Below are 27,835 nucleotides of genomic sequence, written 5' to 3'. Positions count from 1 at the left end.
GAAAGAGGGAACTTGCTATGCACTCCTACAACTCCTGTGCTTTAATTTCAATTAGAAAGGCACTAAAATGAACCCTTTATGCAGCACTCAGGAAACTCTTAGTCTTCTGGGATTTAGGCAATTGATTAATTTTTCGTATTTAAATAACAATGAGCTGAATCACGAGGGAGTATGAAGGTATGCACACCAACCCCCAATTTCTGAGTGCCTACCGCTGGTGTTACAGACGCTGAGGTAACCTCCTACATCTCTGACGCACCCAGCACAAAAATCTCTGGGGAAAATGATACTCAACTCTACTTGTGTCAAATTGTAGCACCACCGAGGGGGTTCACCATCCAGCACCGCGTCAGCAAGCTGCGCTAGCTGGTTTAGGGCAGAAGAAAGCCAAGGCCTGGCAGGACCTGAGGAAACCACGGAGGTGGGTGTACTTTAAGGTGCCATTAGCTCTAATAAACTCTGCACGCTGCTGGGTGGGAAAAACGGACTGCCTTTTCAACGCAGGCCGACCAGAGAGAGAGCAAAAAAGAGGTGGTGGCAGGGGCCTGGTGTGCCTGAGCGGGCGCCGCTGAGGAACCGGGTTACCCGCCCCCTCGGGGACATGGGGGCTGTGAGGAAAGGAGACGTGGTGCTCTGCCAAACGCTGTGTCAGGAGGCCCGAGGGCCGGCCCAGCCCTGGGGAGGAAGGGCGGGCTGGCAGCGGGGCCCTCAGCCCTTCTCCCGCCTTCAGCGGCAGCCGCTCGGCGTGCCGCACCAGTGAGGCGGCTCCCGGGCAGGAAAGGCAAGGCGGGAGCTGCCGGCGGGGGGAGGCCAGCGTCCTCGGAGGGGAGGGGCAGGCTCCGGCCTGCCTCGGAGCTGTGCCGCCCGGCCCCGCGGTAGCTCGGCACCCTGCTCCTGGTTCTCGGCCCTTTTCTGCCCAGGAGAGCCCCGGAGAAGTTAGGGCGGACTGTGAGGAACAACGAATCGGGGCTGACAGAGAAGCTTCTCTGCGGTGAGGCGGCGCCATCTTGCAATACGGAAGAAAAGCTGTTGCGGGCGCCATTTTGCATCTGAACGAGAGATGAGAAGATCCTCACTATTTTTTTCCTCCTGGGCGCCGCCATTTTAGGTTACGGCGGAATCTCTGCCTTCGATAGCGCAACCTCAGTGGGCGCCGCCATTTTGGCTTACGAACAAGACGGCGACCCGCAGGGGTCCTCACCCCCTCCCTTCCTCCCTTTAGGTGTCTTCATAAAATGCCTGTGGAGAATCCCCTCTTTTTTCGCCCCGCTCCCAAGATGGCGTCGATGCGGGAGAGCGACACTGGCCTGTGGCTGCACAACAAGCTGGGCTCCACAGACGAGCTGTGGGCGCCGCCGAGCATTGCCTCGCTGCTCACGGCTTCGGTGATCGACAACATCCGCCTCTGTTTCCACGGCCTCTCCTCGGCCGTCAAGCTCAAGCTACTCCTGGGGATGCTGCACCTGCCTCGCCGGGCGGTGGATGAGGTGAGAGCTGGGTAGGAAGGAGGTTGCGCGGGAAGCTTAACCGAAGCGGGGTGCGTGTGTGTGAGGGGGAGAGGTCGGTTGGAGACGGCGTGAGGGGAGAAGGGGGGGGCAGCGCCAGCACCGTCTCCCCCGCCCGCCCTTTTCTTTCCACATGGAGTCTGTGGGGAGGGGAGACCCCGGGGCGCGGCGCGGTTGCCGTCTCACGCGGCCTCGCGCTGCCCCCTCTCCCGCGGCGGGCGGTCGGAGCGGGCAGCTGCCCGCGGCAGCCCTGAGGGGGGGAAGCCGAGCAGCGGCTGCTCCTCAAGGGCAGGTGCCCGCCCGCACTCGGCGCGGGGTGTATAGTGAGGCTGGTCCCCACAGACATCACCGCTTCTCCCTTGCTGCCTTTCTTGGACGGGGATGGGGAGGAAGAAGGTCTCGGCTGGCAGAGCGGTCCGTCGAGGCCCAGCTCGGAGGACTCGGTTCTTGGTGTGAGGAAAAGCGCTCCGATTCCCCGTAATAAGTGAGGGAGTAGAGTGGAAGCTTTGCTGCTGCTCCTCCTCCTGCTCTTCGGGGAACCTCTGGTTGGCACTAGTCTTCAGAAAGCAGTTTCGACCTGTAACCTATCTTATGTCTCTACATAGACTTCTAGTTGTAGGGCTGTGTTTTGATACAGTTTGGGTGCCTTTGGGGAAGAGGGCTTTTCTGAGGCAGTGGTTGTTCTAGGATTAGGACAGAGAGGCATGATCATTTAGGAACAGTTGCGTGTTAGGCTTGCATCACTCTCCTTTCTTAATACTGGCAGCTGTGTAGGTGTCCCAAGGCGAACATCTTAGCTTTAGGAAGGACAGCAGCAAGTGCTGAAACGTTGGGAAGGGAAGATCTGGGGTCTGCACTGAAAAGTGCTTTTCCCCACCTTCTTGCAGTCAGGTCTTGCTTGAGGAAAATTGCCGTGCCCTTTTTTTTTTTTTTTTTGCTGCTTTCTACCTTTCTGGGAACAGCTGGTGCTTTCCTTTACTGTTTTACCCCAGCTAATAAGCTGGCTGGTTCGAGTCTGAGCTGGCTCTGAAAGCAGTCATCATAGATACAGAAAAGCTTATTCATTTGGCCCTGGACCATACCTCATCTGCAGCTGGCTTATTCTTACCAGTAGGCAGCTACTGATGTTTGGGGTGATAGTTGGAGAATGATTGGGAAACACTGAAGTTTCTTCAGCCAGGTTCAAGGAATTCTTCTCCTACTTCCACAGTGTATGGTATTGGTTCCTGGTAGCAATCATGGAGGTGGTGCGTAGTTAATCTTCACCTTTCTTTGTGTGTAGAGTATCCTCAGTTGTGCTGGCACCAGTCTCTTTCTTGGGTAGGACACAGCTGCTGCTTAGGCTTAATATACATATATACTAGAAGGCAGGGTGTGAGGAGGTGGTATGTAACTTGGATTATTGTACGATCAGCTTTTGTGTACTACTAAGCTGAAAATGCACAAGCATCACGTTTAAGCAATAGTTTAGTGTATGTCGGTGTCTGTCTTGCCACATGCATCTCTATGATCACTGTTACATGTAATTGGTGTAAGTTTAAAAAAAAATTCTTGTTCAGCATGTGTACTCTAATTTTTAAAACATGAATATCATGTTTAGTGTCTGTCCAGTGCACAAGCTGTTTTCCTTGTGTGTGACAAATGCAGTTGTGTTTTGGACAAACAAAATAACCAAGGCCAGGCAGGGGGATGGGGAGCTATGCATAAGCTCACATGAACTCTGAGTATGCAAAATTCTTCTGAAGTAGTGTGAAAATCCAAGTAGCTTGGAAGAAATGAGTATTGCAATGTTTAGAAAAAGCTAACAAATTAGGGATGTTTTTAGACTGAAAAGAAAGAGCTTAAAAAAATGTAGGGACCTTCATAAATAACACTCGTGGCAACTCTTTGAGAGAGCACCATTCAAGCAAACCGAATTTGTTGAATGCTGCAAGAGTGTTCACTGGGTGGGTAAAAGAACTTTTTGAACTGATTCTGAGGAAGATGGTAGCCAGCAACTTTGCTTGAGCTGTGCTTTTGTTAGCCATGGAGATAAAGTGTATGTAAAGAACAGCAAGTCAGTTGCTGTGCCTTTTAGTGTGTTGTTAAAGTGATCAGTTGCATTCCAAATATAAAGCTCTTGTTACTGCGGTAACAAAAAATATTGTGGGATTTTTCAGTTCTTCGGTAGAGTTTGTGAATTCAATCATAAATTTAATATTTCATTGTAAACATAGTACACTTGCTTGAGATCTAGGGATTTAGCGTATTTTCAGTCCTTTGCAAAGTACCGGTAACACTTTAATTATTTCACAGGCATGTAATTTTTTTTTTAACTGAGAGGAAGGACTTAAAAAAAATTTGTTAAAAATTAAAAACTCATGAGGCAGAAACCCTTAACATTGCTGGTAGGTCTGTTATTATCATTATAGACTTCCTTCTATAAATGGTAAAAATAGCTGTTGTAGCCAAACTGCTAACTGAAAGGGATGCTGTCTTGTCAGATACTGATCATGCTAAAATACGTTGTATTTGTGAAGATTTGTTATGTAACTTACTGGCAAGATTTGGGATATTTTAACTAGCATCGGGTATCTTACATATAATACCCAGAACATACATGCATGTGTATATATATACATGTTTGTGTTCAATATATGTACACTGTGCTGTGTACTTCTCTACAGTATTCTGTGCTTGGTGTATTGTGGAGTACTGAACATGGTGTCTTTTTGCTAACAGAAATACACCAGTATAGCATAGTTATAGCTGCCTGGAAGTGACATTCATAACTTGGAAATAACTCCCATATCTGAAAATGATTGAACTTAACTATGGAAATACTTCATTAGTCTCCTTGAAAAGTCATGCGTGTGTTTTCCATGCCATGTGCCAGTCTGTGTCAATTGTGTGTGAGAAGCACTGAGCTGGCATTCAGAAACTTAATAGTATTGGAAAATATATTGCATCAGCTTTGGGAATCTCGATAATGGATGCAGGATATGTTACTGGTATGTTATGTAACATGTTAAATTATATTCCCCTCTCTAGATAACAGATTGGACTTAGTTATTTTCTCTTCAAAATCTCTACACACACACCCCACCCCCCACCCCCCACCCCCTAGTTTTCTCTATAATAGCATTTTCACTGAGGCATAGAATAACATGGAAACCATTTGGGAGCAGACATCTGAGTAAAGTTATGTGGAATCAAGAAATGTGTGGTGGTATTTGGTTTAGAAGGGGTTTAATTGGCTGCTGGCCCTTTCTAAATCTCTGAAAGCTTCAGTCTAGACAAGTGAATCTTCAATGAGCTCTCTTGAAAGCTCTGTCCTTTGCTTAAGTGTGTTTTTTCTCAAATGTAATATTCCTAAATTTTCATAATGTTTTTGTTCAACACTCCAAATATTGTATAGATATAAGTGACTTAATCCTCATAATACCCCTGTGGGATAGGTAATAAACCTAATTTTTTATCATGCTGTGAACCTCATTACTGCTTGTTTGTTCCCGCTGACTAATAGGAATAATTGCCTCCCATTTTCATTTTAAGTTAAGTGTGTTTTGTAGGCAATTATCAAAAATATCCTTTCCTGCTGTAATTCTCTGGGCAGAATTTGCTAACTCTTGAATCTCCCTGCCCCCCGGCTTTTCATCTGCTAAATTTTTTCCACATAATCATGCTTATCTGAAATGATGCCTAAAGCCCAGTGTAATGCTGACCAGAGTTTCAGTTGTGAATTTGGCAGAACAGTTACTTCTGTTTGTGTATTATATTCTTGTTAACCTGATTCACAATGACAAGTGCAAGTTTTCTTTTTGTGCCAGCATTTCATTTATTTGTTCAGGGTTGGACTGTGATGTTACAACCAAGTCTGGAATGAGGACTGTGTGCTTCTGTGCTCTCTCAGTTATCTTGAGAGGAAGGTGCTGCCTGTACCAGCAGTGGCCTGCCCTTTTATTACAGTAGCTGCAAGAGAGCAAACGTCAAGACTGTTTCTTCTTCCTTGCTTATGTGAAACAGGAGTCCTCTATTCATGCAAGTGGGAATTGTGGAGTACTAGTGCGAAGGAATAAGAGGGCACATGACACTTGCCTTTGCCTCTGTGTTCAGAACAGGCAGGTGGCTATGCGTCTTTCTGGCCTGCATTTAGTGTTCTTAATTTTTCTGTGATGTAATATGATAATTTTAATCTAATATTACTCTTGGCCACTTCTACTCTTTTTCATGATTAAAATACAAAACATATACAATAATGATATTTGATCCATTCTACTTTTTGTGTTGTATAAATATTAATACTGTACTTTCAATCCAGTGCTTTTAGCTTAATGAAAATGCTCTATAGTAATACAGATAGCTATTAAATATCACCTTCTCTATGGCCGTGAAAGGCTAAAACTTGATTTGGTTTATTAGCCAACTGTTGATGCAATTGTCTGAAGGTATAGTCACATATTTTAATATCTTCATCAATGATCTGGACGAGGGGATCGAGTGCACCCTCAGTAAGTTTGCAGATGACACCAAGTTGGGTGGGAGTGTGATCTGCTTGAGGGTAGGAAGGCTCTACAGAGGGATCTGGGCAGGCTGGATCGATGGGCCGAGGCCAATTGTATGGGATTTAACAAGGCCAAGTGCTGGGTCCTGCACTTGGATCACAACAACCCCATGCAATGCTACAGGCTTGGGGAAGAGTGGCTGGAAAGCTGCCCAGCGGAAAAGGACCTGGGGGTGTTGGTTGACAGCCGGCTGAATATGAGCCAGCAGTGTGCCCAGGTGGCCAAGAAGGCCAACAGCATCCTGGCTTGTATCAGAAATAGTGTGGCCAGCAGGACTAGGGAAGTGATCGTGCCCCTGTACTCGGCACTGGTGAGGCTGCACCTCGAATGCTGTGTTCAGTTTTGGGCCCCTCACTACAAGAAAGACACTGAGGTGCTGGAGCGTGTCCAGAGAAGGGCAGCGAAGCTGGTGAAGGGTCTAGAGCAGAAGTCTGATGAGGAGCGGCTGAGGGAACTGGGGTTGTTTAGCCTGGAGAAAGGGAGGCTGAGGGGAGACCTTATTGCTCTGGACAACTGCCTGAAAGGAGGTTGTAGCAAGGTGGGTGTCAGTCTCTTTTCGCAAATAACAAGTGATGGGAAAAAGAGGAAATGGCCTCAAGTTGCGCCAGGGGAGGTTTAGATTGGGTATTAGAAAAATTTCTTCACCGAAAGGGTTGTCAAGCATTGGAAGAGGCTGCCCAGGGAAGTGGTGGAGTCACCATCCCTGGAGGTATTTAAAGGACGTGTAGATGTGGTGCTTAGGGACATGGTTTAGTGGTGGACTTGGCAGTGCTAGGTTAACGGTTGTTCTTGATGATCTTAAAGGTCTTTGCCAACCTAAATGATTCTATATATTAATTTAGGCATAATATAAAGCAAATGAATGGGAATTCTTTGCAAGAAGTCATCTTGGAGCTATCACTTTGTCTGTTTCTAGTAGCATTTCCTTTTTTATCCCTTCCCACGGTGCTGTTTGTGTATTCTTCCTGAACAGCCATTATTAATCTCCCTTTGTCTCTGTTCTCAGACTTTTTCCATCCTGCTTGATCCTTTCTTGTTAGATGTTTCTAGTTGTGCCCTATGCTTTTTTTTTTGTGCCAGCACTCTGAGAAAAATACTTAAGATCCTTAAGTTTTAGATGAGAGAAATGCCAGAACATGTTGCATCACATCTTGACATTCATGCTTAACAAGATGCTGGCTGGAGCTGATGGGACTCTTACTGACCCAGTGTTGCAATCTTGTACAATTAAGAGCTTGGTATTATGGCTGTGCTCTGTAACGTAACAGTAAAACTACATAGAATTCTCTGTTACTTTGAGTTGCATTTCATGCATTCTCAAACCACAAATGAAATTGTTTTTTTTTCAGCTGCTAGTTCAACTGCGAACTGGGAACATATATTTAAATTGCCATTTGAAGATAAACCTGAGTCAAAACTTGAATCCAGGCTTGTTAAATGCAAACCCATATTCAGGCAAGGTCTCTGGTTAGCTCTCAGTACATGTTAGTGTGCTTTGCTTCCCTGTCTGTGACTGTTCTTTCACCATGTTCTTTCAGCCCTGAGGCCTTGTGATAATGTTATTTGCCCAATGCTAGGCAAACAACTTGTTTCTGGGCTACTTTCTTGAAGGAACCAAAGTCGTGTGAAGTGGTGGGTTGTGGCATAAGTAGCATGTGCCTGAACTTTAGCTGCCCTGAGAGCAGTGTGGATGTAACGTGTCCAGACAAGAGCTCCATAGGAACATACATAATATAGGCATATAGCTCTCTGAATTTTTTGGTACAAAGAGGAGTATTGTGGAGCAGGTATGAAGGGTGAATTGGGAGGATACAGGAGGCATCTTTCCCCCAACTATTGCCTGAGTTTGTTTTGATGGAGGAAATTACATTCTAGACACATACCTGCATTAGTGGTGTCCAGATAAAAGCTTGTAAAAGAGCTGTAAATAAACCATAGCTTCCTCAGCTCTCATGGCATGTTTTAAATTTTCAGGTGTTCTGTGTAAATCAGTACTGTAGTTCCTGTAGGATAGATAGGAGAATAAAGGACTTTGTTTTGATAGTATTCACACTTGTCCTTATCCACTGCAGTAGAAGTGACTTCTGATAAGCAGTTTAGGGTTAGAGAGCCTGACAAGTCTGTGTGTAGTCTAGGTGGATTTTTTTTATGTTTACTGAGGAAAAAAAATGAGCAATGAAGGACCACAAAGACTAGAACCTTAGAAATTGATCCTCTCCATTGGGTAAGTGTTGGTTAAATTTGACCAACATGTTAAACAGTGTGTGGTCCTGGTTATGTGGTCAGTTTAATCCAAAGCAAATCAATAGTGCTGCTGAAGATGGTGACTGGCTGTTGTAGTGTCTCCTTTCTGCTCCACTCTTTTTGTGGTTTTAGTGTTTGTGTGACAGTAGTCAGCCACACCAAGGGGCTGATCAAGCTTAAAGCTATAGAGAGATGCTGGTTTTCAGTCAGATGAACTGATCTGGTTCATTTCACAAGCACATTACTATGAGCGCTAAAACATGTGAGGGGTAAAGGACAAACTGCCCCTGTAAACCTTTTTAAAGTGAGAGGGCAATAACATTGTGTGGGTGAAAGGAATTGAGAAATGTCAATGTTTGCCTCTGAGCTTTAAAAGTGCTTGGGGGGAAAAATGGAGAGCAGAAATTTAACTTTTATTTCTTAGTTGCATGAGTAGAGTCAGCTTACTTTATTAAACTTTTTCATGTAAGAAAAGGCTGGTTCTAAATAAAGGGAAATAAATACAGCATAAAGGTGAAGATGAATCTCTTGCTTGTCTCCCTGTGTTCATAAACATGTAGACTGTAACTAAGCTATACATGCCACAATGGGTTGTGAAAAATCAAAATTCAAGTATTTCCATATACTTGCTTGTAAATTCTTCAATGTTAATACCATACAGATAGAGTATGTCTAAATACTATACATAATTTTACTGTTATGTTTTGTGGCTTGATAGATGCACAATACATCTCAAACATCTCAGTTCTGTGAAGCTAATGCTTTAATGCTTACATGAAAGTTTGCTTAGAAGAAAAAGCAAGTGTTCAGTCTTTATTTGGGGGGTTTAAGCTTACTTGTGAATGAAGTGAAACAACTAATTTAAGAGATTCACTATGTAAACCCCTGACTGCAGTCACCTTGATTTTTATTTAATTTCTTAGTGCCAACAGACATGTTGATCAGTAATTAAAAAAAATTACTGTGACAATTACTTTTTTTTAATTATCTTATACATTATTGCCCCTTTTTCAAGATAGGTGCTTAAAGAAAAATAACTTTTTTCTGACTATAGAAACTTTGGGTAGATGGAAAATCTTGTTACTTGTGGCATATTAGAGGGCTGAGTCTAATTCTGTAGTACGTAGTTTTTGTCAAACAATACTGTTTTGATTAGCATGAAACATCATTTTGGCCTAAGCTTAAGTAAAATTTTGAGGACTTAGTTTATGTTCATATGATGCAGATACGGTCTGTCTGCTATATTATTCTGTAGACCAGAAAGGGGCACATCTTCATTTAGATGCCTGTTCTAAATAACTTGTTGTAGTCTAGTTGCATGTTCTTATCACTGAGTATAAGGTGTGGGTACACTGGGAGTATAAGCGTAGAACATAAGGAGACAGTAATGTAAGGATCTGGCCTATTGCTTTTAGTAAAAATGTTCAGCGCTAAACAAAGCTGCGAGCTGCCAAAGGCTCAAAACAAACTTAGGTTAGGTTGACCGAAAGCAATGTAAAAAAAAAAAAAAAAATTTGGTTCATTCTTCACTTAGTTCTAGAGTTAATGTATAACTGTGTTGAAGCAGTCTCCCTCTTCCCTTCCCCAGTAGTAAAACATTGTGCATGTTTATGCTAGTGTCTTTTTAAAATAAAAAAATCCAACTATAACCTGTTTAAAACTGTTTCCAATTGGCTGATTTTCTTTTTCTTTTTTTGTTAGATGAAAGGGGCACTGACTGAAATTATCCAGCTCGCTACCTTGGATTCAGACCCCTGGGTCTTAATGGTAGCTGATATTTTAAAATCCTTTCCAGATACTGGCTCCCTTAACCTTGATCTTGAAGAACAGAATCCCAATGTTCAAGATATTTTAGGAGAGCTTAGAGAAAAAGGTAAGCCTTTTCTGTCGGTGAAAATTACAGAAATATGATGCCTTTTTTCAGAAATAACCTGTCATTTCAGTACTGGTATCGGGACAAGCAGTATGTCTTGTCTCTTAACTGCTGCAGGTCATGACCTGGCATGTTACTGGACTGGGAACTGTGATAATTTAAGAAGTTAGCATTCCTCAAATATCTTTTCACACATCATCAGAACTTGTGTGTCAGGTATTACCCTGAGCATTTGTGAAGGGCAACACACAAGTTAATATAGATTCATTAGTATCGTAGACAGGCTGTATGTGCACTGATAGGTAATAACTGACTTACTGCAGCTTAGTAAGTTGAGGTTTTTCATATATTGCTCTGTCTCATATGTTGTAGCACCAAAGAAGACGGTAAGGCTCTGTTTCTGCAGTGCTGGTGTGGACAGCCTCGTGTGTGTGGAAGCACCACCATTGTATGGGGCAGGCAAGGTGCCTCTCTGCTGGAAGTCCTCCTCTAGGCAACAAATGATAGGTGCTGTGGGGGAGACTGATCACAAGAAGAGTTATGCTGCTGATGTCCGGCTAGCTATGGATTGCCTAGCAGCTGAAAATACTGGCTCAGGCACTTGCACAGTTGCTGCTTCAAACAATGTAGTAATCGGTGATGCAAAGCTACTCCTACTTCACTGGGTTTGATTTAGCACATTGCCTAGAAAAAGCCCTCAGGCCTCAACAGGCAGACATGGTCTTGGAGTTAGGATTGCAGCAGACCAATAATGAAATGACTTGGAGGTGGAAGCATTTTGGTTTTATACTATAAACAAATGATTATTTGTCTGTTCATGCTTTTGGTTTGGACTTTTGTTTAATAGTTTCCTTTTTATGTGTAATTTTTAAGGAATCTGAGAATTCAGTCATTTTCATCATCTTTTACTTTGACAATAGTAGTGTATTTAAGATTCCTATAATTTGACTAGGTATAATTAACATGGAAGCTCTTATGAAGCTAATGTAAAAAACCAAACATCCTAGTAGCTGGTTATACACTGTGTAATAATTAGAACTAAATTACTCTTGGTGTTTAAACAAGTAATCTAAAATTTAAAAACACCTGTATGGTCTAGTTGTAAAATGTTTTGTAATTAGCTATCAAAGAGGTGCTAATACCCGTGTGTACTGTGTTAACTCTTTATGCAGTAAGTGAATGTGAAACTTCAGCTATGTTGCCGTTGGAATGCCAATACTTAAACAAAAATGCCTTGACAACACTAGCTGGGCCACTTACTCCCCCAGTGAAACACTTCCAGCTGAAAAGGAAACCTAAAAGTGCCACTCTCAGAGCTGAACTCTTGCAGAAGTGTAAGTAGTATTACAACTAGTTGATAAGATTGTGTAACAAAGTAAATGGTGAAAGGAAAAGTTTATATTCAGTCTTATTGTCCAGTATGGAGAATTGAAATTTTCTAAGAGCTTTGCTGGCTGATTTTTTTTCTTTGATAGACTGATATGTGTGGAAGAGCAGGTGCAAGTCATTCCGGCCATGATTACATTAAAATGCTAATCTTGATTTAAATGCTGTTCAGATTAAGGCATACAAAAAGCTGTAGCTTTTTAAAGCACAGATATATTCTCTCATGGGTATATTTAACAGTCAGTTGTGAAGACTTGTGAGGGACAGCTTTGGTTAAAGCTCCTGAAACAAAACTGAAATGAGAACTTAGTTTTATTTTGCCATATGTTTTTGCAACAGGGAGCAGGAGCTGCTAATTAATGCTTTCTTTTGCTCAGTGTGGCTATACACAGTGTGAAAGCCAAGAGGGTTTTCACTAACAAAAGGCAACGTATGTGTACCTATATGTATTGGTAGCTGCTTGAACTGAGTGATCTTAAAATAGTTTACTGTGCCTGCTGTTCTGGTGGTGCAGCAGCTTGCTTCTTTCTTGCATGTGACTTGAGTAGTTGATCTGGTTAAGTACAAGATTTGTAACTTTTTGTGATGTTATATAGAACTTTCTTTAATTATTTCAATCCCTATCGAGTAAATTGTCTACTCTGATAATTTCTTTTAGCTTAAACCATCTTGTCAGTTGCATAGTCATATTGATTTTGTATTTTCTCCAAATACTGTGTTTACCTCGCATAAATGACCTGGTTTTTAATTGAAATATAATTCTTTCTTTGCTGCTATTCCCATCTTTTTATGTATTAGTTAATAACATTTTATATAAGAAGAAATGTATTGAATTTTTTCAGCACAGGTTTTGTAATAACTAAAGCCCTTTTTCTTTTTAGCAACAGAAACTGCACAACAGCTCAAGAAGACTGCAGGAGTGCCTTTCCATGCCAAAGGCAGGGGACTGGTCAAAAAGATAGATACAACAAGTATGGCTCACTTTGATCACTTCCTGGAAAGAAAATCTGATAAAATAGCCTTGATGAAGAACAAAATTACTGTCTGGTTTTTACAAAAGCTTAATTCTTTTTGAAGCAAAGGATTTCTCCCTTTCTGCCTCCCTCTCCTGATCTTTAAATGTTTCTGACATGTCTTGTCAGAAGGAACAAGAGTGTGGGGTTTTTCTTAAATGGCAAGTATATCTGCCATGCTTCTAAAATGTACGCAGCTAGATCATGCCTGTAGACCCGGGTAAGAATTTAATTTGCAGCACTCCAGGAATAACTCCTGACTAAGCCATGTTGCTCCAAAAAGGAGCAGAGTGGATCACAGTAATCTGCTATGCTCTTTGAAATGCTGCAAAGTAGACTGAAACTGTCTTGTATTTGTATAATTCTGTGTGGAGAAAGAAGAGGAGACAGCGTGATGTCTGCAGCCAAGGCTGTGCAGTGGCTTCTATGTAATGGACATGACAAAGATGTATAATCATTCTACAACTTTGCATTAATAGATTTCAACTGTTTGCTGAAGTTCCTGAACTGCTTGAATTTTTTAAATAAGATTTTTGACTAGGAGCAAGAGGAGGGTTCAAAATTGGTTACATACCTTAAATCACTGCACAGGTATAACTTTTCTGACCACTAATATGATGCTGAGGTGTAAAACTTGAGTGATTTCTTGATGTGGTGGCTAGAAGCTATGGAGTACTTTGTGTCAATGCTATTTAAGATGTGGTTTGGAGCACCAAAATTTGGCCACATGTTCATGCAGGAAATGCAAACAGTGTAGTTGTAATTTGAACTAAAAATTGTCCTAGTGCAGAAATTGACCGTTAGTTCTTCTTGGCATTCTTTTTAGCCGTTGAACTAATAAAGCTAGTCTTTAAACTTGGCCTTCAGAGCCAGGTGGTCTCTAGAAATACGAGTTATGGGACCAGCTGGGGTTTACTCTGCTGGAACTTACTCACATTGGTCAGAGAGGATTGTCCTATGGTGAAAAGGCTTTCAGTACAACATATGGAGGGATACAGAGTATCTAACCTCAAACTAAAATTCTGTGTTTATCTTCAAATTGTAGGGTATGATGAGATTGTCAGGAGGCTTAAAGACCTGACATGTATATGTGTCCTTAATTTTTTAGCAGTTGATGAAAGGATGCTGTCTTCAGTGCTTACATTAAACATGAGGTAGAAGGGTAGCAGTATAAAGTTGGGGGAAAACATCTTCTTGTAGGTGTAGCAGTTTCTACTGAGTATTGAGACAGCAGGTGTTCTGTTTGCAATATAGACCCCAGTTGGATCCTCCTCCTTGTGCAAGTAGCAGGTCCAGAATTTCAGACCCCTGTGTGAAGCAGTAATTTACCTTTCCAGTGGATTACGAGCCCTAGTCGTGCAGAAGCTTGGCTAAGAATCTTTGATTAAATACAGTTCTACCAAGTAACTAGATCTTAAAGTTCAAAGAGCAACTTTGGCAATAATTGGATTCAGAACATTCATGCCCAATACCTTTTTATGTGTTCAAAGCTTATTTGTTATAAGTAAGGAAAGCACCAATGTATGTAGGAAAAGTATATTTTTTTTATATCAGTGCACCTGTTTGATTACTTCATGTAGAATGCGGTTGCAAGCATTAGCCTAGAGATTGGCTCGTTTGAAGGGTAAGACCTAATCTGACCGCTGAGGGACATGTAGTGTAGTATAGACAGTTCCACATTATAAACATTTGAAGTTAAAGGGGATGGGAGTGTGTGCGTTAAGAAGGGGAAAAGCCGAACTAATTAAACATATGTTACAATTGTTGCCTTTTTTGATCTTCCTAAGCACCACTCAAAGGAATACCAAAACAAGCTCCGTTCAGGAGTACTTCAGCACCTAGTGTATTTAGTCCTTCTGGAAACAGAACTCCTATTCCTCCTTCAAGAACACCTTTGCGCAAAGAAAGAGGAGTAAAGGTAGGTGCACTCTTTCTTAGTCTCTTGCTTTCCTGCTCAGTTCTCCTTCCTGATCTAAAGTTAATTTCTGATGCTGTTTTGAATCAAGTATTAATATATTAAAGAAAAAATTGAGGACAGTATTTATAGATCAACTACCTAAATTTAACAATGGTTATTAAGTTTTCTGTGGTCTTTCTTTTTAGCTTCTAGATATCTCTGAGCTGGATATGGTAGGTGCTGGCCGTGAAGCAAAGAGAAGAAGAAAGACATTAGGTTGGTATAGCATGCTGCTTACAATATACCTGCAAATAGGATCTAGATTTTTAGTACCACTTTGTTCTTCATTTGTTAAAACTTACCTTCAGCTAAACTTTAAAAAAGGGGGGGGAAAAAACCCCCAAACAAACCAAAAACGCTTTAAGGGAGGATTTTCACCTTTTTTTTTCCAATGCTTCTAATCATATTGCCATGTGTCTAGTTAATAACTTGACTCAGCTGCATGAAAGGACTGAACTAGTCAGTTGTGCTCTGGGCAGCGCATAGATGTGTGAGTGGCTTCAGTACTGGAATTGTTCTGAGATATTTTGGTATGCTTATTTCTACTGGCTGTGTGGCCAAGTAAATCAATTGAAAGTAATGTTGAAAAAATTTATAGCGCTCTCCAAAATTCTGGCTGAGAGATCTTAATAACTGAATAATATCTGATATACTGCTCTTAAGTCAAGTGACAGTGCAGTGCTCTACTTAACCATATCAGGAAGATACACTAGGCAGCATATTTGCCCCAAAACAACCTTTTTGTATTTGTCACCAAAAAAATGAGTACCATCTCAGAACAAAGTCATAATTGCAGTTAAATTTTTGCTTGGGTTTTGATGCTTTCTAATATCACAAAATTAGCTAGTTCTGTCTAATTACTCAGTTACTGTATCTTGATGGATATACATTGTGGTTCAGTTCATAATTGGGTTGATTATAAAATTGTGTATGAAGAGTACTGTATCTACCAACCTTTCAGCATATACCTCTTTAAGCATGTTTTAGCAGACTTAGAGAAATGCATTTTTGTATCTTTATTTTAAAAAGTATATCTAATTCAATATTTCAGAAAACTTCCTTGAACTGACTTCTATTTTTATGCAATAGATACAGAAGTTGTGGAAAAGCAAGCCAAAGAAGAAACAGTAGTAGAAAATGCTACCCCAGATTATGCTGCTGGCCTTGTGTCTACACAGGTAAAACCAAACAAAACCAAAACAAATAAAAACCAAACAAACAAAAAAAGAGGAAACCCTGATGCATGTTATTCTAAAACACTTAAACACTGTAATGATATTTTGCTAACTTGTTGACACATGCCTTTTAATGTAAAACTCTTCACATAATTATTTCAAAATTCCATTATATTTTCACCAAACTAGATAAAAAATTCAAAGCAGGATGAAGGTAAAGGTTTTGATTCTTTTTTGTTGTTGTTGTTGCTATTTTAAGTTTGTGATGGGGTATGGCATTGCTGTAACTGAGGATTGTAGTCTTCTGTTGGAGATGGAAGGAATAGGAGGGCTCTCTGACCCTAGAGAGGTAGAATCATTTTTAGGAGTTCCTGCAGGTTTCACTCTGTGCCCGTGCATCCTTTGTGGCCTTAGCGGAATAGTGTCCACAGAAGTCTTGGTGAGGAGCACTTGTCATTGGCCTATGCCCAGGAGGGATAGGTGAATATAAGCAGCCAAGTAAGAAAGAAGTCTTTACAACTTACCTGTCTTCTGGCTTGAGAAAAGAACCTACATGCTAGTACCCTTCTGTGGTTCTTTTCTCCATTTTTAGCTTGTAATATTTGAGAACTGATGCTTAATCTGGAAGGCAGATATTTGAGAACTGATGCTTAATCTGGAAGGCAGATTTTTCTGAGGTCTACAAACCTGCCTGTAACTGGGCTTAGCCAGTCCCATTACTACTGAAAGGGGAGAAGAAATACAGGGGAATTGATCTCCATCCAAATTACCCATGGCTTATAAATTTGTGCTTCTTAAAGCACATGAAGTTCAGAGGTGGCTGCTCCTTCTCTTAACAGTCTTCTTTTTTTTTTATCCAAAAGTTGTTTAGGATCTACTGAAAAAGCTAACCTGTTGCTAGAGGTACTTCAGTTGGGAAGGTTGGAGGTGGGGGGAGTTGTGTGTAGGGTTTTTTCCTATTCTTTCAGATAAGGTGCATTGGAAAAACTGTGGTGCAGCTTTGTTTTCTCAGTCAGGACATAGCTTTTATAAGAATGTTGGGTCCTCCCCCCCGCTTCAGAGTTAGAAACTGTCTGTTCTATTCCAGCAAGTCTTGGCCTGGAATTAATTTGTACAACTGGGTTCTTTAGATACTAATAGATAATTTGAGGCTGCTGCACCCAGTGTTTGCAAGCCTCTTGGGATGATAGAAATCTATCTCAAATCTTAAGTGTCTTGTCTTGTTCCAAATTTAAAGTGGTCATGATTACCTCTGCCTCGTTAAGTCCATGTGTTGACATGTAACTCCTGCCTTTGGAGAGCACTCTATTTGAAAGATCTGTGGTTTGGTTCATGAGCCAGGCATTTTTTCCTCTAGAGCCTAATGGTAAGGACATGCAACATTGGTCCCATGGTTATGGGGGTAGCAATCTATGGCATGCATGCCAAAAACAACGTATAGGCAGATATTGGTAGGCCTGTGTCAGGAGTGAAGGTTATTGCCTGTCTGTCTTCGGAACGCTAAGAGTATCTCTTTTGGCAAGCTCCACATTTCACAGAATATCCATCTTTTGTCTAGTAAGGCTACTAGACTTACTCCCCCAAAACTTCTTTCCTCTGTCAACCCCTTATGTTTATAAGGCTGGACTGGACTAAAGTGAAGATCTTCATAGAGATACCATGCTGTTGTCTTTATGCTGTGTGTGCAATATCATGTATAGTTAAATATAAAATGCGGCATTTTCTTTGGCTTGATCCTAGATGACATCCGTCATGTTGGTGTTGACTGCCTGTTTCAGTGGAAACAGGATTTTACCTGTGCTTTTACTGCTGCCTTCTGCTTGCTTATGTCCCAGAGGCCTTAGCATTCTCCTGGGTGATATTTTAGTAGGCCATTTTGCCCATGGATGAACATGGGTTTCTGCTTGTTAATAGTGAAGATCATGTTTGCTCAGGCAAAAGATCACTTATTTCTGTAGTGTAATTCTTCAGAGAATACCATCTGCACAAATTTCATAATCTGGTCTCCACAGTACCAGCTGAGGAATGGGACCAAGGAACAGCAGCTTGACTCTCTTTGCAGAAGTACATTTTCCATAACAGTATTTTCTACTGGCTCAGACTGCCTTCAGAAGCAGCTTTGATCTGAATTAGGGGAAATAAAAACTGCTTTTTCTCTCCTAGGGTGATTCTAATGTCTGAGGTTTGTATAGGGAGTTAGGGTTGAAAGGGCAAACTTGCCCTAACAGAGGAGTCCATAATTAAGTTCCCAAAAGGAATATCGTAGCAGAACTAATGCTGAAATTATGTTTAAAATGCCGAAACGGCACATGGATATATGCAGTATGGCTATAACAATTTATTTTCTGCTTTACAGAAACTTGGCTCATTGAACAATGAGCCTGCACTACCTTCTACAAGTTATTTACCTGCTACCCCCAGCGTGGTGCCGTCTTCCTCATATATCCCAAGCTCTGAAACACAGCCAGGTAAAAGATGCTTTTTTGCTTTTGGGACCTAATACCTCCAACTCTATACAGTTTTACTGTCTAGCTCTTATTTACAAACCTATTATCCCTCAACTCTACTGAAACTTAACCTTAGCAGTCTAAAAATCCATTGCAGGAATCCAGCCTTTGGGTTTTGGGTAACCAGACATGTCATTTAACCTAAATAAAGAAAATGCTTGTTGTTTTTGAGTCTTAAAATGACTGCTAGTTAAGTCAAGCAAGCAAAGCAATTTACTGTTTGGATTTTTCTTCTGACTCTGTAATAGAAAATCCAGCATTTTTTAATCCCTAAAGAGACACCAGTAATACACACAAGTCTAGAGTATATACTCCATACACACATCCATATGCATGCACTTACAAAACAGTTGCTTTCAAGTGTCAGATACGTTTCTAGAGGCAAGTACATACTAGCTTTCACACAGGCTGGGATCAAGCCATCCATTTTCCTTTTAACTTTTTATAACAGTCTGATAGATAATAGCTGAGCTCCTGCATGTTTTGAAAAGTGCTACATTATTTTTAATTCTAGAAAATTACCTGTAGTAAAAAATGGCATTTGTTCAAATCCTTTATTTCTACACCGTTTATTTTAACACACTTGGTTTTATTTTTCTTGCCCTGCTGCATGTAAAGTCTTAAAGGAATGTGTCAGTTTGCACTAACAGATGTGCATGACTGGGATTCATTACCAGACCTTACAGTTAACAGAGAACCAACGTTTCAGTTTAATGCATTATTTTTACTCTTGCTTGTTGCGATTTGGTACTGTAATGTTTGTCTTTATGTGAGCTCTGGCATGTTGGTCATTATAGAAAAATGCATATGCAAAACCTGATCACTTCACTTGGCCCTGAAACAGTTCAGAATCTCTGACGGTCCATGCAAATCTTTCTCTGGCAGAAAGTTGGCATCTCCAGAAGGAACGCAGCCAAGAGCCCATCAGTGTTGTCAGCAGCTAGTATTATTTTCCAGAGCCTTGTCATTATATTCAACAGCAGGAAAAGCGTAGCTTAAAATTCTCTATTGTCTTTGTTCTCTACTTTTTCTAACTTATTTTTTCCTTCTGGAGTATGGGGTACCTAGCTTTTCTTACGGATGAGGAATATAAAACTGATTCCTTGGTATAAGGTGGACACAGAAGATCCACAGATTTGGTGTCATATAATCTGAGGCTGCAAAATTCAGATATGTTACTTTATGCAAGTCAGTTATTCTGACACGAGAGGAAGCCAGTAATGAAACTGAAGAGATCTGTACAAAATTAAGGGGTAACTAATTGTTACAAATGTTTGTCCTCTCAAGTGTTCACTGTTCTGTTCCACATCTTACTGCATAATAGCCATACTGTTAAAAACACTGCTGTATCTGTGCCTAGATGGAGAGTGGTAGACCTCATTCTCTAAAATCTGATCTGAAAAGCACCAGCATAGCTCTGGTCTGTATCTGCCTTTTAGTCTACTGTGAACACGATGTGAATAGGTTAGCTTAAACTTAATGAGATTTGTGAAAGGTGCTTAAGCAGCTGTGCCTGTGTCCAAGAGCTGCAAAAGAATGGAACTGGCTAGAGTGTGCACTGGGTAATTACTGTTTGCTGAACAGATGGTAACTTAGGAAATCACAGTAACTTGATCATATCTGTAACCTCCACCTGCAGCCAGGTTTGGAATAGTAACTCCCTTAAGTGCAGGTGAATGGATCAACTTTGAGAAATAACAGAGTTAGGACTTGTCAATACTGTGGGGTTTTAACTGTCCAAGCAATTAGTGTTTCAATAATGAGTGATTTGTGAAGACTGCATTTAATTCTGTCATCTGTTTAAGTATTTGTGTATTTTCAGTATTTGTTACTGGCTAAGACTTAATTACCATTTCCTTTGGAAGCTGCTGCTACATTAGGTAGAAACTGATGAAATATTGTTATGGTTTTGGCTTCTATGTAACAGTACAGCAATAATCCTGGTAGGGTCAGAGTACAGTTGTTATAGAAATATAAGCTAAAAAGTAAATCAGTTTCAATTTAATAAATCTGACATCCATTAAACATAAAATTTGATGCTAAATACAGTGTAATCCATATTGGACAGCTAGTCACTCAGTTGTCTAATTATTGCTAAAGATAATTGAGTGGAAAGAGCATTAGCTCTTCAATTTTTCATATAGATATTAGATGGCATATTGAATTGTGGTGCTAAAATGGAATAATCAGAATTTTTAGTTTTCTTTAAAAGCCATTGGTGATGCTAATCCCTGTTTGTGTATTATAATGTTTTTAATTATCCTGATTGGTTTTTGCAGCTGCCTCTGCACGAGAGACTTTGCAGACTAACAGACAGACTGAAGAGCCTGCAGCTCCAAATGCTACCACAGCTCTTCCTGCACAATTCAAACAAAGAACACCCATGTACAATAGTAACTCTAATCCACCTGCAGCTACACCTACCTCACCCCTAACGCCTACCACACCTCCTGCCATTTCCCCTGCAGCACAAGCGCCACAAGTGGCCCCCCAAACTCAGCAACAGCCACCACCGAAAAAAAGCCTCTCTCTCACAGTAAGTAAACCCAGGTTCTTTTTGACTGTTGCTTTTGATGTAGATTGGAAAATGCAATTTTTTGTTATGGATCTCATTTAGCATGTTGGCAGTTCCTGGCCTTTGGATCATGGAGTGGTTGAGGCTGCTTTTTATAATCAAAGATAATTAAAATGTTTTGTGGCTCTGTTAGCATTGCTGTCTTAATGTTAATCACAACACTTTTAGTTGTTCAGTGTTAATGTTACAGTGTTAATGTTACAGTAAGATGTCTTATTTACTTCTATTTATTATGTAAAATAATGTTGTGTTACTTGTTATAAAGAATTTTGGGGGAAAGGTGTATTTCCAGCAGGGCTGTTGCCCAGCCAATTGCATATAATATAAGCTGCTAAAAAGGATCTTGTCATTGCAGTGGTAGGAGAAAAGGTATCAATAGATTATTCTAAGGCGAAAGCTTTTATTTCTTGATCCCCTCAGCCCCCCATTACACATCTTTTAAAGCCTGTGAGTGGGGAGGAGACTAAATTCAACAGCAATTACTTATGTCCTGAAGCTTCTCATTGCTGGTATGTTGGTATATATTATGTGCGTGCTTGAAGTTAAGCAGGTAACTAATTCAAGATGCAACTGATTTGAAGACTTTGCTAAGCACATCCGTAAGGCTGGCTTGAAAGATCTGAACTTTAAGAAACTGGGTGACTTTTTCAGTACCCCTACTTCATTTATTAAAGAAAAAAAAATTCCTCTGGAATTATTGCAAGCCTGGGTTTGGACTGTAGAGGAAGCATTGGGTTTTTTCTCCTTTTTTTCCTAATGTCATAAAGAACACAAAATTGATCATGTAAACATTAAGTATCTTAGCACATGTTTCTTTAACTATTTAAAGGTGGGGTTTTTTTCCAGTTTCAGAATTCAGTCGTCACTGCTGTTGTTAGGTGTAAGCATTAAAGAGGGAAAGCCTTGAGGTTAAGGCTTTTTTTGGTCTACTTTTTGTAGGTCTACAAACTTCCACCTTACTCTCACGCTTGTCTGTGGGTATTAATATGGTACCTGTTGGCAGTGTTTTCTCCACTGGAATTCTTATCTATTGTATCTGTTGCAGAGGGAGCAAATGTATGCTGCACAGGAAATGTTCAAGACTGCAAACAAGGTTACAAGGCCAGAAAAGGCTCTTATACTTGGATTCATGGCAGGATCCAGAGGCATGTATTGAGACTAATTTAGCTTGCTTTTGAATACCCAAATCTGAAATACAGCCTAGCATTTCTAAATGTGCATATGTGAGTGCAAGACTCTTGCTTTAGCTTTACTCTGTATGTATGGGATTCTTTGCTTTACTCTGGACTGTATGTAGTTTTATGGAGTACAGTTCTAACTATAGTTCTACCTGGAAATGGGTCTTTAGGGTTTATCTCCAATAGACAGTCTGTCAGAGCCGTTGCTGAACACAATATATATGTAACTGAACACATGTAATATCATGGCTTAGGGGTTGAAGAGAAACAAGGCAGCCAGTTAGAACAGTGAACAAACTGGTTCGGTCCTAGTAGTCTATCTGGAAGACCGATGAATGTAAGTTCTTTTGTGGCAAGCTGAGGTACAAGTTGGGTAGTACAGAGCCTCTTTGCAAATTCCTTAGCGTTAGAAATGTAGCACCTGTTGTCTCAGAGACTTTAGGTAACCACAGGTGCTGTGAATCACAGGGAGATAAGCTGTCTCATAGCTAGATCCTGTCATATATTGGCCTTGATAGACCAAGGCTGTTTTATGCAGAAGATTATCAGATGTAAGATGAGAAGGGGCTTAAGAGTCCTTAAGTGAACTCTGTCATCTGCTCTAGCTCTGGTTTCTAATTTGGTATTTGAGGTCTCTTATCACTGGAGTGCTGGAGCCTAAATGTGGCTCATGCATTTGGATTAATGCAATACATTATTGAAGATTACCAGGGTAGAGTTACTGTGATGACCCCTGGGCTTTAAGAAAGTTTTGTGTATCTTGCATTAATGATGGTGCTCTTAATACTAGATGCTACTTGAAATTGCAGTAGGGGGGTATACTTTAATATCTACATGGACAGTTTTTTGTAATGAAAGGTAAAATACTGTTTTGGAAGTGTGCACGTGTGTTGTATATATTCACATATGCATATATAGATAAGTATATAACAATATGAATTTCTTCAGTAATAATGTCAGCACCTTCTGAAGGTTGGGTAAATAACTGCCAACTATGATACTCTTGAGCTTCCCGACTGTCAATTCCAGTACCTTGAAATGTAACATTCAATACTTCTACTGCAATGGAACTGAGTCTTGGACGAGTGATTTCAGTGAAGCTGTTTGGGCTTCCAGAACAGTTGAAAATTGTTGAGGCTTTTAACTACAAAATGTATCCCAAATAAAGTAACTCTGGTCTTTCAAGTTTACCAACTCCCATTTCAATTCTCTTATGGTTCTTGAGGCAGACAGATTACATTGGCATGCTTTACTCCCCCTTTTGTTGTTCTTCCAGTTACTTTAGCCCTGGGGTTCATCTTTTAGGGTCTGGTTTTGTTATCCTTAAAACTCAGGCTGATGTATGGAGGGAGGAGGGTCTTTGTGTATTAGTGACATTACTTGCTTAGTTTTGAGTTTGGGGTTTGTTTGTTGGGTTTCGTTTTTTTTCAGCATAAGGTTTAGAATCTCCATCAAGTGCTCTTTACCTTTTCTAGTGCAGTACTAAAATGTGTAATTTGTTCCTATTCCTGTTTTCACAGAGAATCCTTGCCAAGAGCAAGGTGACATCATCCAAATTAAACTTAGTGAGCATACAGAAGATTTACCAAAGGCAGATGGCACTGGCAGCACCACTATGTTGGTTGATACAGTCTTTGAAATGAACTATGCTACTGGTGAATGGACCAGATTCAAGAAGTACAAGCCTATAACTAATGTTTCCTAAGAGATGCAGCAACAGCAGACTGGACCAAATCAAGCTTAGAGTCAACCAGCTCATAGAGTATGTCAGCTGTACAAAATGGCATTCATGTGTACATTTCTTATTACCCTCCAGAGTAAAAGTTGTGGCTCTTCAACCTAACTGGGCTCAGTGAATACAGAAGAAGATGGTGTCAAACTCACTCTTTTTTTTTTTTTTTTTTTTTTTTTTAAATCTTGGGAGAGGGAAAAGTGATCTTAGGGGGGGAAGGTTTGGTGTGTTTTTGTTTTCCTGCAGTTCAAGATGCCAGAAAAGGAGATCACAACTGAAAGATTATGGATGGGAGCAGTTTACTTCTGAGTACCGGAAGAGAAGACTACCGTGCAGTCATTTGCAGTTTACCATTAAACGAGGGCACAGATCTTTATTGTAAAAATATTTTGTTTGGTTACATGAGCTCTATTGTAAGAATGGACATTTAAAGCACCACTGGTCAGTGCTTGATTATTTTGTAATTCAGCTGCAGTATAACTAAATACTGCAGGTGGTAGATGTCCAGTGTCTAATGGTACCCACTGTATGTTTAGCTTGCTTATGCTTGGGTCATAGGACAGGATTGAGCAGCTTTGTTAACTTGCTATATTGTCAATTTCCATGCCCAGCATGAGTTAATCTATATTTGGCATTATTTGAGATGGAGAGAAACTGAGTATTGTAACTTTCTGAAGAAAAAAAAACAAAAACAAAAGAAGAAAGAAAAGCAGTGGTGGCTTGTCACTGCCTGGAAGTGATAGCTCTTTGCCATGTAAGTCTTAGGGTAGAAGTTGATCTATATGGCTCTTGCATAGCAAGCCCTTTGAACAGCATAACTTACCTGGGAGGAAGTCTATTACATCTCAAGACCAATTGCAGCTTAATTTAAAAATGGCCCTAGAAATGGTTGAATGACACATCTGAATATAGATGGTTGGGAAGATTTGTTATCTTGAGGTGGTGTTAATTTATATTTGGTTGAGCAGTCATAAGGCACTTGATTGCCAAGCCCTGATCCAAAAAGTTTTGAATGACTGTAGCTGTGGCTTTTACCAGTGTAGTTATACCAGTATGATCACTAATGTGGCCACAATTATACTGGCATATAAATGTGCCTTATACTTGTCCCCTTCTAGTAGAAGCATATTTTTATCTTTATAACTGTGTTCACACCACTGGTATAATCTGGCTTTAATAGTACAAATAAAGCTTGCATTTATTGAGAGGGCTTATGTACATAGTTCAGGATTCATCCTTTGGAGACTTGGCTTCATCATTTGAAGGAGACTTGGATTAAACATCTGGTTTCTTCCAGTACTTGTATGTGGAGCTGTGTTTGGTTGGGAATGGTGCTTAGAAGGAAGAAGTACAAAGATGAGCACAATGGTGGTTCAGTGCTGAGGAGGTACCTTGGGCTGACTAGAGGTCCATGTTAAAGTGGAACTCTTAGGACAAAATGAGGCTTTTTTCTTTTTTTCTGAAAATAAAGCAGACCAAATCCCATAAGTACACTTATATACTGACAAAGACATTTAGATGATCGATTAGAGTCTTTTTGTACTGGGGAATTTTTATTGCATTTTATTTTTAGTTTTTCTTATTATTTATACCTGCCCTGTTGGATAATTCAAACAAATTATCCAACAGGGCAGGTATAAATAATAAGAAAATCTGTATTCTACAGTGTTTTAAGATGTGACCAAAAGTATAGATTTCTTAACTTTAAGCAAATATACAGAATGTTCTAGCTGCTGTAGTGGGCAAGTTATTTAATGGTACCTGCTACCATTACGGAGTGTTGTGCATGTATTAGTGTGAAAGTTACTTGCGTATAACTGTCACACTGGGGGCTCTCCTCCACATAATTACCCCATTTCAGAAGCAATGTAGATTGTGATTCTGATTGCAATTTTTCTTTAAACAGCTAAAAAACAGCCTGACAAGTGAGGATGAGTAGTGGTTTTTAGTTTTTAGAATGAGTTCAGTAGAAATGCGTTTTCATGGTTATAACTTATTTGATTATAGTATGTTAAAGAGTAAGGGCTAACAATAGAATATGAAAGTGTTCCATCTTTTAACAGAAAGGTTTAAAGAAAAGTGACATTCCTTTTCTTGTCTGCATTCGGATTTTTAAAGTTTTCTTGTGATGACCAGTTTTCTGTAAACATGTATGATACTTCTGTCTTAACTGTTCCTGCTTGCTAGATAAGCTGCAAGTACCAAATAGAGTTTTTAAGAAAGAACTTTTAGAAAATTGGCTGACTTGAGGGGCATGTGCTGTCATTGTAAATTGTTGATGCAAGACCCTTTGCAACTCAGTAGTGATCAGGGGCTGCTGTGTGATGGCTCTTTTGGCTTACTTGAGATTATTGGGGGTCCCTTGCTAAACTTTCTTAGTCCACAGAAGTCTGCATTTCAGACCTGTGCTGTTGGGATGGAGACAGCCATCCCTCTTCTCTTCAAGAATCCCTTCTAGAATGCAGTGGAGTCATTTGAGTGCAGTAGTGTGTAGGTAGCAGCATGGTTAAGCTTCCTATTTGTATTTTCTGCACGACAAAGTTGGTCTCCAGGCCTGTTTGTCTCAAGTCAGTCATATGCAATAAATTGAAATTTTAAATAGAAGCATAGTATATTTTTAATTCCGTTAAGTCATTAGGATGAGACAATTTAACACTGCAAAAATAATTTATTTTTAAAGTGACTTTATGACCCTTAATACCAGAGCATTACTTCAACTTGATCTGTGAATCTAGAAAGTTTTTTTAAATGCCTACAGAAAGGGAAGTTTTTGCATTGTTGTTAAAATGATACAGTAAGAAGTAAAACTACATGGAGTTCTTTGGTTCAGAGAATGAAATCATTGAACCAATGGCCTGAAAGTAGGGATAATGCCAGACAATTCAGAAAGGGCAACATCAACATTTAAATTCCAATATAATGGAATTGTTGCATACGGAACAAAATCTGGCCCTGGAACTTAATATTTTTTGTCTTGAATATTCAGTCATTTGAATGTTGGCTGGATTCCATTCAGTGAGGCTCAATGTGTGCTGTAAGATTAAACAAAAACTTTTGTTGACTCTGGAATGACTTGCAGATTCACTGACAAATTGACCAGAGTAGTAGTTCAGAGTTTTCTTAAAGCTTTGTTTGTGTCCTTTCCTCTTTCCCTTTATCCAAGCATGAAATTTTTGGAAATAGCAAGCCCAAACTTGCAAAGTGCATTACTGCACCTCAGCAAGGCAGGATGTCCCAGCTTCTCTTGCCCTTGGTTGTAAAGAAGCACCTGTCTGTGCAAGCCTAGGCATGATATGAACTAGCTTATTTGATTTTTAGGGTGTGGACTACTGGAGAAAGAAGCAGTGAAAGTGGCTTCTGTCTTTCCCTGGCCTGTCCAAACTTTTTATTCTTAGGGGAGAAAGAACACATACATGCGTACTCAGGCTTCTTGAACAACTTGCCCTACAGCAAAGTGCTGGGTTTCTTCAGGCTCCATTTTCTTTCATGAGTGCCGTGAGGACCAGAAGGAGTGAAATGAGTGTAATGAAGAAGGTGAGCCCAAGGAGGATGCTGAGCAAGAGTTCTGATCATAGATTCCATCTTCCTTTTAGACAGAACATTTTTTCCTACTCTAGTGCTCTGTAGTTATCTCCATACAAAACAGTCTAGGCTTAGTACGGTTAACACTCTTGTGTTGGGCCAGTATTTTGTGGGTTAACTTGATTTTCACTGGTAGCTTTGCCATTTAATCTTTGAGTTAAATACCATAGGGTGCTGGATGCAATGGGGAGGAGCCTTTGGTAGCTGCTTGACACCTCCGTGTGAAATTGGTCACTTCTCTCACTAAGTTGTGTCAAAGTGCAGACCACTTGTCTAGATGAAAGAAGCTTGAGACTTTGACATTATACAGTTTAAGAGTGAATCACACTTTCATAGTAAGATCTGACTGGAAAAAAAGACTAAAAAAATGTTAAGCCAGAGCCCTCTGGGAATCTGGTGCCTTTAACAAGAACTGTCATTTTGTAAAATGTTACATCTATAGCATAGCCCGTATGTTTTCTATTGTTTTTTTGTACAGTTGTAAATTCAAAATATTCTGTCTTTGGGTACGTATTTTCAGTGTAATACAGTATGTATAATAAAAATTTAGATTTTCTAAGGAAA

The 27,835-nt window shown here is 40.2% G+C and overlaps 1 protein-coding gene across 4 annotated transcripts; it reads left to right on the top strand.

The window, feature by feature from the left end:
- The first annotated feature begins 244 nt into the window (after positions 1 to 244).
- Positions 245 to 27,835, top strand: NELFA (negative elongation factor complex member A). 4 transcript variants are annotated; one of them, XM_072861679.1, is made up of 12 exons: positions 245 to 421; positions 1,223 to 1,487; positions 9,995 to 10,166; positions 11,339 to 11,500; positions 12,434 to 12,523; positions 14,353 to 14,483; positions 14,669 to 14,738; positions 15,612 to 15,700; positions 18,054 to 18,165; positions 20,484 to 20,740; positions 21,825 to 21,924; positions 23,478 to 27,835. In XM_072861679.1, exons 2-12 carry the CDS (start codon positions 1,236 to 1,238, stop codon positions 23,660 to 23,662), a joined length of 1,620 nt encoding a protein of 539 aa, XP_072717780.1. In that variant the 5' UTR covers positions 245 to 421; positions 1,223 to 1,235; the 3' UTR covers positions 23,663 to 27,835. The 4 variants fall into 4 exon arrangements, with proteins under 4 accessions (XP_072717780.1, XP_072717778.1, XP_072717781.1 ...); XM_072861677.1 differs by having other exon boundaries at positions 921 to 1,487; XM_072861680.1 differs by lacking the exon at positions 245 to 421 and adding an exon at positions 728 to 991.

This window comes from Ciconia boyciana, chromosome 5, assembly GCF_034638445.1.
Source record: "Ciconia boyciana chromosome 5, ASM3463844v1, whole genome shotgun sequence".
Classification (NCBI taxonomy): domain Eukaryota; kingdom Metazoa; phylum Chordata; class Aves; order Ciconiiformes; family Ciconiidae; genus Ciconia; species Ciconia boyciana.
Note: the sequence above shows the minus strand (reverse complement) of the source record. Positions and strands in the feature narration are given on the sequence as shown.